This window comes from Eublepharis macularius, chromosome 2 (genome assembly GCF_028583425.1).
Source record: "Eublepharis macularius isolate TG4126 chromosome 2, MPM_Emac_v1.0, whole genome shotgun sequence".
In the NCBI taxonomy this organism is placed as follows: Eukaryota; Metazoa; Chordata; class Lepidosauria; order Squamata; family Eublepharidae; genus Eublepharis; species Eublepharis macularius.
The window spans coordinates 120,979,875-120,995,133 of NC_072791.1; the positions used below are offsets into that span (position 1 = coordinate 120,979,875).

Here is a 15,259-nt window from a genome sequence, read left to right on the forward strand (position 1 = left end):
GAAGCTAAAGGAAACCAGTCTATACTCTATTTTTTCAGATCAGATAGGGCCTTTCAGCAGTCAGGGAACAATACAGATGAACAAAATCAAGATTAAAATGATTCCAATATAGCGACTGAGTGTGGCAACTAATTTTCCATGAAGTATTCTTTGTATTCTGGAAGTGACTGTGAAGAAACTCAGCAAGCTAGCACCCATCAAAAACTGCAAGAGTTCAGCAATGCACCAACAACAGTTAAGTCACATAGCCATCTTGTCTATTGAGTGTGAACTTGCAAGAGAAATAGACTTGGCGGGGGGGGGGGCTAGTTCATGATTTTGCAGTGAAAAGGGCAAGGAAAATAAAGCTTTAAATTACCTGACCAAATCTTTGCAGCCGTATTGGTCCATTAGAATTTTTTAAAAGATATGGACAGGATAATCCCTTTTTAACGACCAAGAGGTTACAAAATAATTAGCAGACCTGTAGGACTCTCAGGGTTAGTTAAACAAAAGTAGCAAAAGGGCATTTTTAAGAAATGTAGAATATGTAACAGTAAGCAAGCAAGCAAAAATATTTATTGTTGTAGCTGTGGGCCGTAACATCCTAACCCCATAGCACAGTTCATTTCAGTACTTCTTAGACAGCCCACCATAACAAAATACAAGTTACACCTTAAAAGTAAAAATAACATCTGGAATGGCATCAGCCAATAAAAACTCAATAGATTCCACCAGAGAAATTTATGAGGAGTGGGTTCAAAAATCTGTTTCTAATGGGCTCGTAAAAGGGGCAGAATAAAATGTAGTGAACAATATCTTCCACCTCATTGGAACCGCAAGGGCAAAAGTGCTGAGCCTCTAGTATTTCTTTATATCTACCCTGAATATAAGCTGATGGCATGGTTTGGAAACATGCTTGGGTAAATGCCTTCCTTAAATGAATGTTAGGAAGGTAGCTAGGTAATGCGAAAGAAATGTATTTTTCTTAAACCTAGAGTACCAAAGAGAGAATTTAGAATGGCATACCTGGTTAATATCACGTAGAGCATCCTTACCAAAAATCCATTCCGATATTTTACCTGAAACCTAGCGCTTTACCATCTCTAGAGAGGGCAGGGAATATGTAACAGTAGTTTCATAACCAAAGCATTCTTTTTCATGATACTGTACGTATGGCATGAGGGATTGTGGTGTTGGTAGGATGGGCATTTTACAAATTTGTACTGGGCCCGAAAAAATAATGCTTAGACCCTAGTTGTCTACATCAATTTATTGAGGCACTTTCTTGTTAAGATATAGGAATAATAACAGGTCCTAAATACACCGGACCACAGCTTAAGGCCCTGAAATTCTCTTATGTCTGTTACCTGGAGAAAATTGGATACATATGTCTTAAATTTACTTTTAAAAATTTTATACCCCACCTTTGTCCCCAATAAGGATCCAAAGTGGCTTACATTGTTTTCCTCTCCTCCATTTTATCCTCAGAACAACCCAGTGAAGTAGGTGAGTTGAGAGCGTGTGATTGGCCCAAGGTCTTCCAGCAAGCTTCCCAGGCAGAGTAGGAATTCAGACGTGGTTCTGCCAGATCCTAGTCCAGCACTCTAATCACTACACTAAGCTGTCTGTCTGTGTGCTATATTGTGTGCTGTTAGAAATGGAGATTCTTTGTAAACAAGGCAAATATCATACTCTCAGTCTATACATCTTAAAAAAGTAGAGACAGTTTTCAGTTTGTGTTCAAGTTTCTGATAGGTATTGAATTTGTATCTGGTAATAGGCAAGAAAGATTTATATATTACTAGCAACAAAGCCCATTGTGAGGGCATGCACCACCCCAGCAGCATTCCTGCGCTCTGCAGTGGGCTGATTTTGGCCTCAAACAGGCCAAAATCAGGCCGGTGCAGAGCGCAGGAGCACTCCAGGGCCTGTTGCACCACCTCAGCAACATTCCTGAGCTCCACACAGGCCGGATTTGGCCTCAACCGGGAAGAAATTGGGCCACTGCAGAGCAGAGGAGCACTCCAGGGACCATCACGCCGCCCCGGCAGTATTCCTGTGCTCGGCATTGGCCTGATTTGGCCTCAAACAGGCGAAATCGGGCCAGTGTGGTGCATAGCAGTATTCCAGGGCCCATTGTGCCACCCCGGCAGCATTTCTGCACTCTGCATGGGCCCAATTTGGCCTCAAATGGGTAGAAATCGGGCCAATGCATAGTGCAGGAGCACTCCAGGGCCCATTGCACCGTCCTGACAATGATCCTGTGCTCTGCAACGGACCAATTCGGCCTTAAGTGGGTGGAAATCGGGCCAGTGCAGAGTGCAGCAGCACTCCATGGCCCATCGTGACAATCTGGCCTGCTTGGGCTGTGCTGAGGGCCAGGCTGGCATGGCAGGCCTCCTCAGTGCCTCAGCAACTGCAGTGGCATAACCATCCAGAGACCCTGAGGAGGCTGCTGCAGTGACAGAGAAGGACGGTGCAGGAGCGTGGCCCTCCCCGCCAGCATGCTGGGTGGTAGTGCTGGGCCGTGCTGAGCCTTCCCACGGCTGCTGTAGACCCCTGGGAGGAGTACGCTAGCCCTCCCCATCTTGTCCTAAACAAGTCGTATTGGCAACGACTCTTTATCCTCACGTAGGCTAGAGTGTGCCTGCGTGGGGATAAAAAGTGTGTCGTCACCAATACGGCTTGGATTTATATACTAGGATGTTGAGCTCTGTACTATATGACTTGATATCCGTATCTTGCAGCTTTACTAACTTAATTTAATTTTTTTTACCCTGCTCTTCCTTCAGGGCACTTAGGGTGGCATTCATGATTCTGCCCTAAAGTTACCAAACCCCTTTACTTTCAAAGCAGGGGATGGGGGATGCTGGCCAAGTGGGGGCTTCTTTGTTACTCATGCATGCATAGTCTAGAGGCCTCTCAGTGACATCATATCCAGCTTAACATGGAAGCAACAGGGGTTCAGTGCAGCCCTTAAACAGCCCTTAATTGACCCTTAAACAGAGAAATTGCTATGTTTGGGCTGAGCACTCATCATTTCAGTTTTTACTGGTGTGTATGCACCATTTTTTCACATGTCCAGGGATTTAAACTACTCCCTCTTGCAAGATAAATGAGCCAGGACAGGGAGAGGCAGGTGGGTACAGGAGAACTCTTTCCCAGCGGGGAGCTGGTAACCCTAGTATGCCTTCTTCCTAGGGTTGCCAGGTCCCCGTAGGCTATCAGCAGAAGGGGGCGTTATTCACTGGAGCTATGGCCTTCTGGAAATGATTCCATTGTGCTGGACAAGGGAATGTTCCCATGCTTCACACAGTGCCAGTTCTTTGAGAATTGACCTGTTTGGGGCCAAAATCAGTCCCTGCAAAGCATGGGAACACTCTTATGGCCAGCACAATGATGTCACTTCCAGAAGTGATATCATTGTACCACAATGGGAGTGTGTGCACTGTATGCTTGCCCAGATTGCCTGCCAGGAAAATAATTGTACCTATTTCCTTCAATCAGCTGTTGGGAGATATAATGTGACGTCCAGCAAGCATAGTGTTTAGTATTATTTTATATTAGTAGAATGACATTATATGGCTAGTTATGATATTTTCTTGAGAGAAAGGGGAGTGAGATTATTTTCTTCTATTACCAATGTACTGAGGTGCTATATTTTCTTAACACTACTAAAGATAATATTTAGTGTTGAAAAAGTGCTTTCTCAACTAGCCAAAGCACTTCACGCTAGTCCCCTTGATAACCTTACAGCAACCCCACATGGTGGTCCAGTGATATGATCGTTCTCTTAACATGGCTAACATAGAAAGACAGTAACTTGCCACTTGAGTGTTGATTTTGACATGAGCCATCCAGCTAGTAGCTCATTTGTCTACCATTTGTAAGTAAGGATGCTTATTTTCTCATCCAGAGGACATCAACTTATTAGTGTTGCTTTCCAAATGCTTTTGTTTATTTTGTTAAAGGCAGAAGGATTTGTGAGTGTGCTTTTCTGAATTTCTTGGGATGAATATTACACTATCTTCTGAACCATCCTCCCACCACCACGTTGAATCTGTTCTGAATATAAAAGCACATGCCAGTTTGATAATCAAGAGGATGCTATAAAAAGTCTGTTGCTATGTTTAAATGCCTACATTTTGTTGCTATGGCAATTACATTCCTTAATTGATGTGAGAATAGCTTATTGCCATTTCTTTTGTGGACAGGAAGTTTCTTATGCAGAAATTAATAGTATTAGGCCAGAATTCTTGCATCATCATCCACTTAACACGTGCAATCAGTTTATTTATTTATTTATCTTATTCCATTTATATTCCGCCCTCCCTGCATCGGCAGGCTCAGGGCAGATTACAATTAATACAATAATATAAAATACATGTACCTTTTAAAACGCATAAAAGTTGCATATTCTTTAGGCTGCAATCCTAAATATGTATATGCTTATTTCGAATTTTTCTATGTTACCTCTTCAGAGTCCTGCTGGAAGTGGCTTACAATTAAAATAACATCACAATATAAAAAGCAAACCATTAAAAATAGGCCATTGGATATAAATTGCATAAAAACTGTCCATAAAAATAAGCAGCCCATTTTATCTCTCTAATTAAATGTCTAATTTAAAGCCTAGGTAAAAAGATGTGTTTTAGCTTGGTGCCTAAAAGGAAGTAAAGCAAGCCCCACCAGAGTATCAAGGGGGAGGGCATTCCAGAAGCAAGGTGCCATCACAGAAAATGCCCTATCTCCAATCGCTGCCCACTTCGTCTCTGAAGGCAGGGATGCAGAAGGTAGGAATTGAGCAGCAGGCTGGATAATATGGGAGGCTGGATAATATGGGAGGAGGTGGTCCTTCAGGTATCCTGGCCCCAAGCCATTTAGAGCCATAAAGGTGAGAAATAGCAGTTTAAAGCAGGGGTCCCCACCCCCCGGGCTGCAAACTGGTACCGGTACACGGCCAGTTAGCAACCGGGCTGCACAGGAGGTGAGTGGTGGGCGAGTGCAGAGCCGGCTCCAGGGAGCAGGTGAGGTAGGTGGTCACTGTCTTGGGAGGGGCAGCCATGCCTTGCCTGCGCCTCGCCTGGCCAGCCCTGCACTTTTCATTAGAAATATCATTTTGTCTGGCTGGCTGACTCCCATCATGCCTCTGGGTCTCTCCTCCCACTCCCAGCCGGCACATGCACAGTTGCTGCCTCATGCTGTGGTTGGTGTCGCTGTGCTTGCTGGAGCTGCTGCTGCTGCCCTGCCCTGCCCTGCCCTCACGTCTTTGTGTGCCAGGTCACTGCTGGGCCTGCCAGGCAGCCAGCCGCCCTAAGCGCCGCCTGCCCCAGTCTGCCTCTGCCTGCCTCTTCCTCTCCTCCAGTGGCATGGCCGCTGCTGGAGAATGGAGAAGTGCTACTGGCCTCCTGCCCACACAGTTGTATAATTATTTCATTATATAATGTAATAATAGGAAAAAAGTGTGCAACTGTATCATCCCCCCCCCCCCGGTCCATGGAAAAACGGTCTTCCACGAAACCAGTCCCTGGTGCCAAAAAGGTTGGGGACTGCTGCTTTAAAGTGTGCCCAGAAACAGATGGATAACCAGTGCCTCAGCTCTCTGCTAGGAGTGTGCATTTGTATATTAACTAATCAAAACCCAAACTTAAAATGAGAGTAATTTGTTAATATAGTTTTATAAGTAAATCCAAATAGAAAATTAACAATAGTCAGTCATAGCAAAATATTTTGGTTCCAGATTTTTATCCTGATGCCTAGCTGTGTGGCTTAGAGTTCTTAGAGGTTAGGAGGGGGAGAGGGAGTGAAGAGTTACTCAGCAAATATGTTGTTAAGATGCTTATCAATTGGTAGAGTTACACACAGATATTTCTGCAGATGCGGGATGAACTCATGGACCAGTCTTCCCAAACTAGTTTTATTTGACTCAGTCTTCCGGATTCAGGAGGGCTTTGTTCTGATTTTGTGTAAGAGGCAGTATTCTATATGCATGCTACTCTGTCCTATGGTATAGTCCCTGCTAGTCACAGTGACAAATATTTTACTTGCTCATGCTATCTGGAGGTCAAATGCTCAACTTCTTTTCTTCTTCCCCTGCTCTCTCAGTGCCAGGCAGTGTCTACCATAATGTGTAACAGCAAATGACAATAATATAAGAAAGAGGCAGGTTTTGGGAACAAAATGTGACTTGAGTGATGTGGAGGAGAAGAGAAGATTTCTGCAATTAAAAATACTTTCCTTGGAGTAAGTATGACTGAATAACATGGAACTTCTGAGTATACCTTAGGATTGTTCTCTGTATGTCTAATTTCCCTTAAAAGTAGGGTGATCTGGGAGAGACTTGGTAGTTTCTGCCTTCAGTGTTTCCCTGACAAAGATACTATGCTGCTGCAGGGGGGAGAGGAGACCATTTTTCATCATTAGGTTGATGATAAGGACCAAGGACCAAACTAGGTATGATAGGGATCCTCAGGTATTTACAAGAGTTCATCCACCCATGTGTAAAACAAGTGAAAATATGTGATCCTGTAGTAAATATGAAGCTGTAGTAAAATGCTGTACACTCCAAAAGTTATTCCAAAATTCACAGCCCAAAGGAACAATAATTGTGCCTGCACTATGTACCTGAATAAGGTAATGGATAATTTATATATGTGTGCAACATCAAGAATTACATGGTGCGTTCTTATTTTCCCCTAGTTAGGGATATGCATGATTCAGAGGCTGAGGATTGTGTTTATATTGCCTTTTCTTTAATCCTTGCTCAGTCTGTTGTGTTTGCAGAGGATGTGTGTGCTTTTTTAAAATAAATATACTTTCATTTTAAGTGGTGTCAGCTGGATCTCTGTTACCGATGTTAAAACTGTTTGATCCATGTGAACCAAAGTGGAAGAGAGGGGCTGCAGTTAACACAACTCCCTTAGAGCATCCAACCAGGCATGTCAGTCTCTTTGGCAGCAGAGGAGACATGATCACCAAGCAGAGCCTTTAAATGGCAAAGTAGCAGAGGGTGCCTGGGAACACAAGCCCTCAAGTGGAACATGCCCTGATAATTGATTTGTTGGTGACGGTGACAGTGACAGCCAGAGAGGTAAAGTAGAGGGGGAGGAGCTAAGCTGGGTGGGAGACCCAGGAAGGCAAAATAACTCCCTGAGTCCTATGTGGGCACAAGGGTGCTGGGCAGATAGTTTCACCACATGAGCAACAAGAGCAAAGCCTTGCTCCCTCCATCTCCTCACCTCGTGCTCCAGAGCGAGGCTCCTCTGAGTTGGACTAGAATAAAATGCTTCACAGACATTATTTTACTCCCCTCATTTGTACCTTCTATTTTTTTTTTGCTCATGTAAGTAAATACACAAGGATCTTCCAGTTTGGTGTAGTGGTTAACAGCATGGGACTCTAATCTGGAGAACCTGGTTTGATTCCCCACTCCTCCACTTGAAGCCAGCTGGATAACCTTGGGTCAGTCACAGCTTCTAGGAGCTCTCTCAGCCCCACCCACCTCACAGGGTGTTTGTTGTTGTGGGGATAATAATAGCATACTTTGTAAACCACTCTGAGTGGATGTTAAGTCACTCTGAAGGGCGGTATATAAATTGAATGTTAATGTTGTTGTTGTGTCCTCAGTCTTCTTTCTCAGAGGCAAACTACAAGAGATGAATTACACGAGGAGGAGCACATGAAAGGAGTTGCAATGTTAGCTGGGAAGCTGAGTTTTAAAAGAGATCAGAATGCTTTGTTAATTTCCCCTCTCTACAGAGCCAGGGAGATGCTGCTCAGAGGGTTTGTTAATTTCCTCTTTGCCTCCCAAAGGCTCTGTCAGTTTCACCTCTCCTTCTAAGAGGGAAGTATCAAATGTAGCTCCTTCTGGGAAGTGGGATTTCCCTTTCTGGGTGCAACCTCTCACAAGCATAGTTAGGACAAATGGGAAGTAGGTTATTGTTAGTTTAGACTTTTGTTTTTATGGTAGAGGGTATTTTTTTAACAGAAGTGTTCATAAGAATATAGACAGTTTTCTAATTTCCGTGCAGTTAAGCTGGAGTAAAAGTTTCCTGGTCTTGCTACACTTTATAGTCTGAGCTAAAGACAGCACAAGTATCTCAAGCACCTTCCTGTTCATTGTGCAAATGCCCTCATAAACTCAACTCGCAATGACACCAGAGTTATATGAATAAAGAGCAGGCCAACTGCAGGAATTTTTGGATAAATTGTGCTCTGGACCCTTTTCAGTCTGGTTCAGGCTGGGCTGTGGGACAGAGATGGTTCTGGTGGCTTAGTTAATGACTTCCATCTGAATGTAGAAAAAGGTCATGCTTTTTGTCTTTAGCTTATGCCATCCTGTGGACGCAATTGGAGGCAGAAGTAGGTATCTGGGGATATGCCTTGGACTGGTTACTGTCAGAGACAAGACATCTTCAGAGTGGGTGTTATCTTGTGGGGTTCCACAGTACACAATCTTATTTCCCCCATGCAATTCAACCTTTTATGTAAAGCCTTTAGGAGAAATCATTTGTAGATAGAGAATTGGACATATCTTGATATAGTTCGCTATTATTAAGTACATCCCATGCTATGGCTTACCATTCATAAGTATTCTCGGTTGTTTGTAATTTATTAACATTAGTTATAAAACAGTAATATCTTGTATCACTTTAAAGACTGACAGATCTATTTCAGGATAAGCTTTTGTGAGCAAGAGCTGGTGCATAAAATATTTATCTTCAGTTGGCGAATATATGTATGTAGTATAAAAAAAAAACATTTGGGCCATATTTATTTATTTTAGATTATTTATAGTCTGCTTTTCTCACTGATACTCAAGGCGAATTACATAGTGTGAACTCACACAGTCACTTAAAAAAAATCAATAAACAATGTAATAGGGTATATAAATGTATATTTGCAAAGATTTAAAATCAGCAGAAATCCAATACAGAGTTGAAGAAATGCTGAAACAGACTATAAGCAATTCTAACAGTGCAATCCTAAGATCCTGTCTGCTGCCTGCAGCTGTGCATAAGTGTAAATGCAGCACCAGTAATCTGCTTCCAAAGGACTTTCATGGGAGAGCTGGGCCAGCCAGCCGAGCCCAGCAAGGCGCAGCCAGGCAACACCACTAGGATCAACCAATTGCAGGATGGCAGCAGTTGACAGTGCTGTGAGTGGCAGGGAAAGATGTAGCTAGTCCCAGGTTGTGCTTCCCATCCCCAGCTGCCATGTCTCCACCCCGCAGGGAGAGACACCATGATTGGGCTTACTGCACCCCAACAGAGGCTCCTGCCCAGAGAGGAGCCCTGCCCCAGGAGGTGGGACACTGACAGTGCAGACGGGGTGCTCGCCCACCTGCTTGTCCAATCCCGTTCCCAACAAGGGGCAGGCTGGTGGCAGAAACACTGCTCACTTACAAACTCCACCACCACCACTGCTGCTGCCCCAAGGAAGATGCACCCCCTCCCTGAAAAGTGAGCCCAGATGGGTGGCAGGACCTGGTGAGGGCTGCACTTGCAGCCTGTACTACTTGGGATCAGCCCCCAGGTCCTGGAGAGGCTGGTGGGGGAGTTTTCTATGAGTGACAGGAATGCCCATTGGAAACCACACGAGAGGCCAGAAGGTCCATTTGAATGATGAGAGTGGCAAACACCCACAGTCATGCAGCAGCTCCATTTGAACATATCACTGCATCACAAAGATGCGAGGAGAACGTGGGTTGGAGCTCGAGCCATGCTCCAGTCCTGGGGTGATGCCCCCCCCTAAGTGGACTGATGGCCTGCGGGACCAGAGAAACTGCTCGGGGGGGGGCATTGTCCACCTCATGCGCCAGATTCCCCAAGTCCATCCTTGCCTCCACAAAGAGTGAAAAGGAGGGTGGTTCATCCTCCCAGAGGAGGAGCTCCAGAGATCCCAAGATGTTGCTTCACATTCCCCACCTCCCTGCAGCAACCCCCCCTCCCCTTTCTCCGCATGCAGCAGTCAACTGCCTGGCTTATCAGATACCAGCAGCTCTGTCAGAGATGAGAGTCCTCAGTGGTGCCTGCCCCACCAGACGTACATGGCCACACTACAATTCCACCCCACTGACTGAAGGTACATTGAGGGGGGAGGGGCACAGAAGCTGGATGGGACTGCGAGGCACCACTGAACACTTGCACCTTCTGGCAGCACAGCCCACCCCATCCATCCCAGCCCTGAGCCAGGAATCATTTGCCAATATGTGCGAAAAGACATCCCTATGGGGAGCTGGGGAGGGGCCTACTGTCATCTACAGGCAAGCAAGCAGACAGGCAGTTTCTTGTTTTTCGACACATATTTTATTAAACTGGAAAAGGCAAAGAGGTTGTCTGGAATATGTCTTGCCAATGTCCTTCAACTGGAAAGGGAGCAAAAGCAGTTTGAGCAGCAGTCAGAGCCGTAAAATCCATTCCTCGTCCTGCCCTCACAAGGGCAAGGTTGAGATGCGGGCTGCCTTGGGGAACTGCTCTCTGGGCTGGACCTGAATGGCACTCGAGGAGGATCACTGGGGGCTGGAAAGCCATGCTCCTTGGTCTCCCTGATGAGTTGTAACCTGCCTACAAGGGAAACAGATGTGTGGCAAGGGACCCAACCCAGTCCAAGGCCAAGCCCAGTCTGCAATGTTCTGGGAGGGTGTCCGTGGTTGGGGGCGGCGGCAGCAGCTCCAGTGTCACAGGTGCAGCCTTCAATCAGATAATGCATGACATTCTGTTGAGAAAGTGCTTTGCATCAGAATGGTCTTATCCTGTGAGGGAGAAAGTCAAGAGGCTGAGCACCCTCCATTAATAGGGAGTTATGAACACCCAATCAACCTGACCTGCGGCCGCTCTTCCTCTTCTGCTGAGAGGGCCCCAACTGAGGAAGTCTGAACAGAGCCCCCAGATGGCTAGCTGGTGACCCCCCAAATGGCTGCCTCAAGAGCTGTTTTCTGGGCAACTGCCTCCGTGGCAGGCAGGTGCTGACGCTGCCCCCCTCACATGCCGAGGCTAGCATTCGGGAGGGTTCAGGTGAGGGGGGCAGCTTGCCCAAATCAGAATGCCAGGGTAGCCTCCTCCCAGCTCCTTCTTACCTGTCAGTGCTTTCTTGCCCCTTCCTGAGCTGGGATTCTGGAGTCAGATAGCCTGCAAGGGGATTTGGGTGGTTGTTGTTAGTCAGACATTCTGGACTTTTCTCTTCTTCCCTTGAGTGAGTGCAAAGTACTCCCTATTTTCCACTAAATCTGCCCAGTGCAGTTGTGGCCCACCACCGTGAGCACCCACTCCCCTGCTGTGTGTTCTAAGTCCCCACGGCAGGGGGCTGCCGGGCAGAGCCTCTGGCCACCTTCTTACTTACCTGAGTTCATGGGTGGTGCAGCTGGAGGTTATGCAGGGTGCCAGGGGAGCTGATTAGGTTCGTGGAGAGGGGCCCAGACACCACAGGGTGCATGCAGATTGGTCCCCATGGTAGTTGCCATCCTATGCTCCATCAGGCTATGTGGGTAGGGGTTGGCGCCGGGAGGGGAGCCTGAGTTTTCCCATTCAATGAGTGCCTATGGGCTATGCTGCCTTTTTTTGTGGCATAACTTTCTGTTGCTGCAGGGGGTATTCCCGGGTCTGGGGCAGCTTTGGAAGCCAACTAATTCTTTGCTCACCCACCCCTGCCCCTTCTGGCACCGGCACAGGAACTTGATCCACACTTATACTCCATCCAGTCGCCAAGCATAGCCGCTAGTGGCGTCCCAGCAGCAGGAGTGCACCTCCTCGACTGCTGGTGAAGGGGTTGTGCCCGTGTAAGTGTGAGTTACGACAGCATAAGCCTTATTCCTCTCCCTGAGTGCTTTCTACCCACCCCTTAAGGATTGCACTGTAAAGGACATAAAATACAAGACAAATAGTTTGTATCATTTCCATGCAGCGTCACCATTCTTCAGTACACACACACACACAAATCAAAGGAAGAAGCCAGTATGAAGTTTCTGAACTAAAAATGATACAATTCAAATTATTTAGGGCTTGAGAAAAAAAGATTTTTAAAATCTTAGTACAGGTGTTAAGATAGCATAGTTGGTCTCTCAATTAACCTAGGAAGATTGTTACCACCAGTTGCTTCTAGGATAGGCATTTTGGACATTACCTAATCAAAAGCCGAACCCCAAAAAGATTTTCATTAATATACAGAATATAATTTTCCATGTGGATTGGTTATAATCTTTAATACCAAGATTTTAAAATTTTTTATATCGTGCCTATCTGTAAAGAGCTCAGAGCCGCTAAGAGTAACATTAAATCATTGCACAAAAAGTATACAACTCAAAAGATCAAACCACATCAAAACTGTACACCCACAAAGCCATTTCCCACTCAAAACATTTCCAACATCACTGAACAGCAAACAAAACTAATCACCTTCAGTATTAACCAAAAGCCTTTGAATAAGAAAGTCTTGCAATTTGCAAACCCTCCTAAAGGACAACAAGAACAAAGCCTGCCACATGGCCATAGGCAGGCTATAGCAGAGGGCTGATGTTACAGGCAAGCCTTGGTGTGGTTCAGGTGAGTAAAGCAGGAGAAGGAACTGACAGCAAAAAATGCTGACCTGCACTGAGATGTCTGGATTTGTCTGTTATTCTGATTCAGCATTAAAAGAAGTCAGAAGGAGCACACAGTGAATCAGTAGAAATATAGCTGACAATCAGCAGAGTTTGAACAGGTATGATCAAAGTATTTATACCAGTCATACTGTGTGCGCGCTGTTGATTCTGTATGACTACTGTTTCCTATTGCTTGTGCTACACTGCATAGGGGCAAACAGCTTGGTATATGGTCCACTTCTCAAAGGGATACAGGCAACTACAGTATTTACTCCTCTTCTTGAAAGGCAAATCTTTTGTGTGCACACCCAAAAGGGTTAGAGGCAAATGCTATAATTGCCCACTTTCCCATATGCCAGGCACTGTCTGCTCTCTTTGCTCAATAATATGTTTTACAGTACATGTTTTGGTACAACAGAAAAACTACAGTTGCGCAGCAGGCAACCGATCAAAAAACAAATAAATCTCTCTTAAAATCATGGAATTGCATGTAATTAGTAATTTTGTGTGTGTGGAAAGGAGAGAGAAGTTCTTACCTATGTCGCACAACAGGCATGTAAACCATACCTTCATCTGACCCCTTTCTCTGTGTGACTGCTATACAGATGGCTCACCTTCCCGCTAAATTGTGATTGCCAATGACATTTCATTTCTATATTTGTGCCTGCTGTGCCACACTACCTACTTTCCTAAGATGCCTTGCCAAATCCTACCTGTGCATGTAAAATGAGAATGGGTTCAACTAGCTGAAATTTCCCAGGTTCCTAAAATGGAGGGTTACAATTTAATGCCGATTTATCCAGAGGAGGGGGATTTACAGGTCTTAATAGTCATGTGTGGGAGATCCTGCTTTTAATAAATGGTTGAGAAGCTTTTGGAGAATTGTTTCCAAGCTGAGAGTATGAAGAGAGACATGTAAGGCTTGTCTTAATGGTCTGGTTCACACAAACTGATAATCAGGAAAAAGTTTCGGTCTAACTGGGCTGCTCAATTTTTTTTTAAGCAGGAGGCTGCTGCTTGCTGTGAATCAACATCTGTGTTGCCAGTTTATTTTTCCTTCTTGACTTCCAGTGCTATACACTACTTGGACTATAACAACTCCAGACTTGAGACATCATTCATAGGTAGGAGCAATTCATTTCTCTACTTACTATATAATGTTATGTATTCAGCAGAGTCCAATAGAAGAGCTTTCCATAGATACTTCCAGTTTAGGCTTTGTGGGGTAGAGGGGGATGTTTGAATGTCCTTCTTAATTTTTTTTTTAAGTTCTTTGCACATTTTAAACTAGTGTGCCAGGATCAGTGCTTGACAGAGGACCAGTTCATGTGTTGTAAGGCCTTTGTGTCCTCACGGGGCTGCCATGGATCCTGTTGATCAGATGTGTTGGAGGGTTCTGTGCTTGAAACTTAATTCCCAAGTGTATGTGGGCTCAAATTGGACCAGGACTACACTGCGTAGGAAGAAGGGCTTAAGCCTTCTCCAACACATGCACCATTTTCCCAGTATGAAACAGTGGCTCCAGGCAGCTGCTGTGTGCACTGTTGGAAAAACATACGTGTACTGATGCCGTTAAGTGGGGAAGCAGCAGATTTGTTCCTTACTTAGAACTACAATTGATTTCTCACTAAAAATTTTTAGTAGGATAAATGAAGTATTAGGCAAGTAATTTAATACTTCTAAGCTGATAATACCGTATCATAGAAGAAATAAAAATACATTGGTGCCAGTTTTAAAAAGCTTTTAAATTGGATATGAATGCTGCCATAAACGCCATGGAAAGTTAAAACAAATAGTCTCCTGAGAGTTGCTTATAAAACTTGTGTTGAAAAAAATTCCTTGGCTTCAAAACTTAGTCAGTATATTTTAGGAATGTCTCTTTCCTATGTTGATAATAATAGAAAAGGGTTTTATTGGAACTTTAAGACTCTAGTGGGTGGGGGGGGGTCATTGTATCCTGGCAACAAACATACCTCTATCTTGAGGGAGGCATATTAAGCCTTTGCCTGTGGCATGTGTTTACTCATTTAAAGAAGGAATACTCACTGGGAGCACAGTTAAATTAGAGAACTAGTATAAAACGAGAACGTAATGCATATCATTGTCTCCTCCTCTATCCTTTCGTCTTTACCCTTCTCTCTGTAAAGTGTAGGGTTAAGCTACTTCAATGACGCTTGTGTTCTCTGATGGTTGGGTTGGGTGACATCAGGATTAATGCAATGAATCTTTTTTAGAAGCTGCATTTACCACTACCGGCTTTGGCCAGCAATGGCCCACATGCACTTCCTGCAGTGGAAGGATGGGAGTAGACAGACACCGTGTTCCATTTAGTCATACCCTTCCCTTCTTCTCCTCTTCCTCGTGAAGCATTGTGATGAGACACAATTGTCAAGAACTGCTTTGTTCATTGTGAACATCGCAGAGTTCCTATGATTAATTTCTTTTGGGTAGCTGTCCTAGTTCTTATTCCCAGCAGCTCTGCTATTTCTCTGCTCTTATACTAATCTCAGCAAAGTACCTAACACGAACTATCTAGAATTGGTGTGTAATGATACTGCCAAGCTCTTAGGCAGATGCCATGTTGCTCCCTTTAAGCACATTGGTATGAGTTAAGGAGCCATAAATTTATATACATTCTATAAATATTTTTTTTACCATTACTGGATTCCTCTAGAGATTCATGGATTGTAAGTTTCACTG

General features: G+C 44.7%; 1 protein-coding gene across 1 annotated transcript in view; it reads left to right on the forward strand.

The window, feature by feature from the left end:
• IRAG1 (inositol 1,4,5-triphosphate receptor associated 1) overlaps positions 1-15,259 on the forward strand; it is a 152,985-nt gene that overhangs the window by 51,547 nt on the left and 86,179 nt on the right. The window contains exon 11 of the mRNA XM_054969988.1: positions 13,566-13,683. Within this exon, the coding sequence (XP_054825963.1) occupies positions 13,566-13,683 (118 nt within the window). The remainder of the gene's footprint in view (positions 1-13,565; positions 13,684-15,259) is intronic.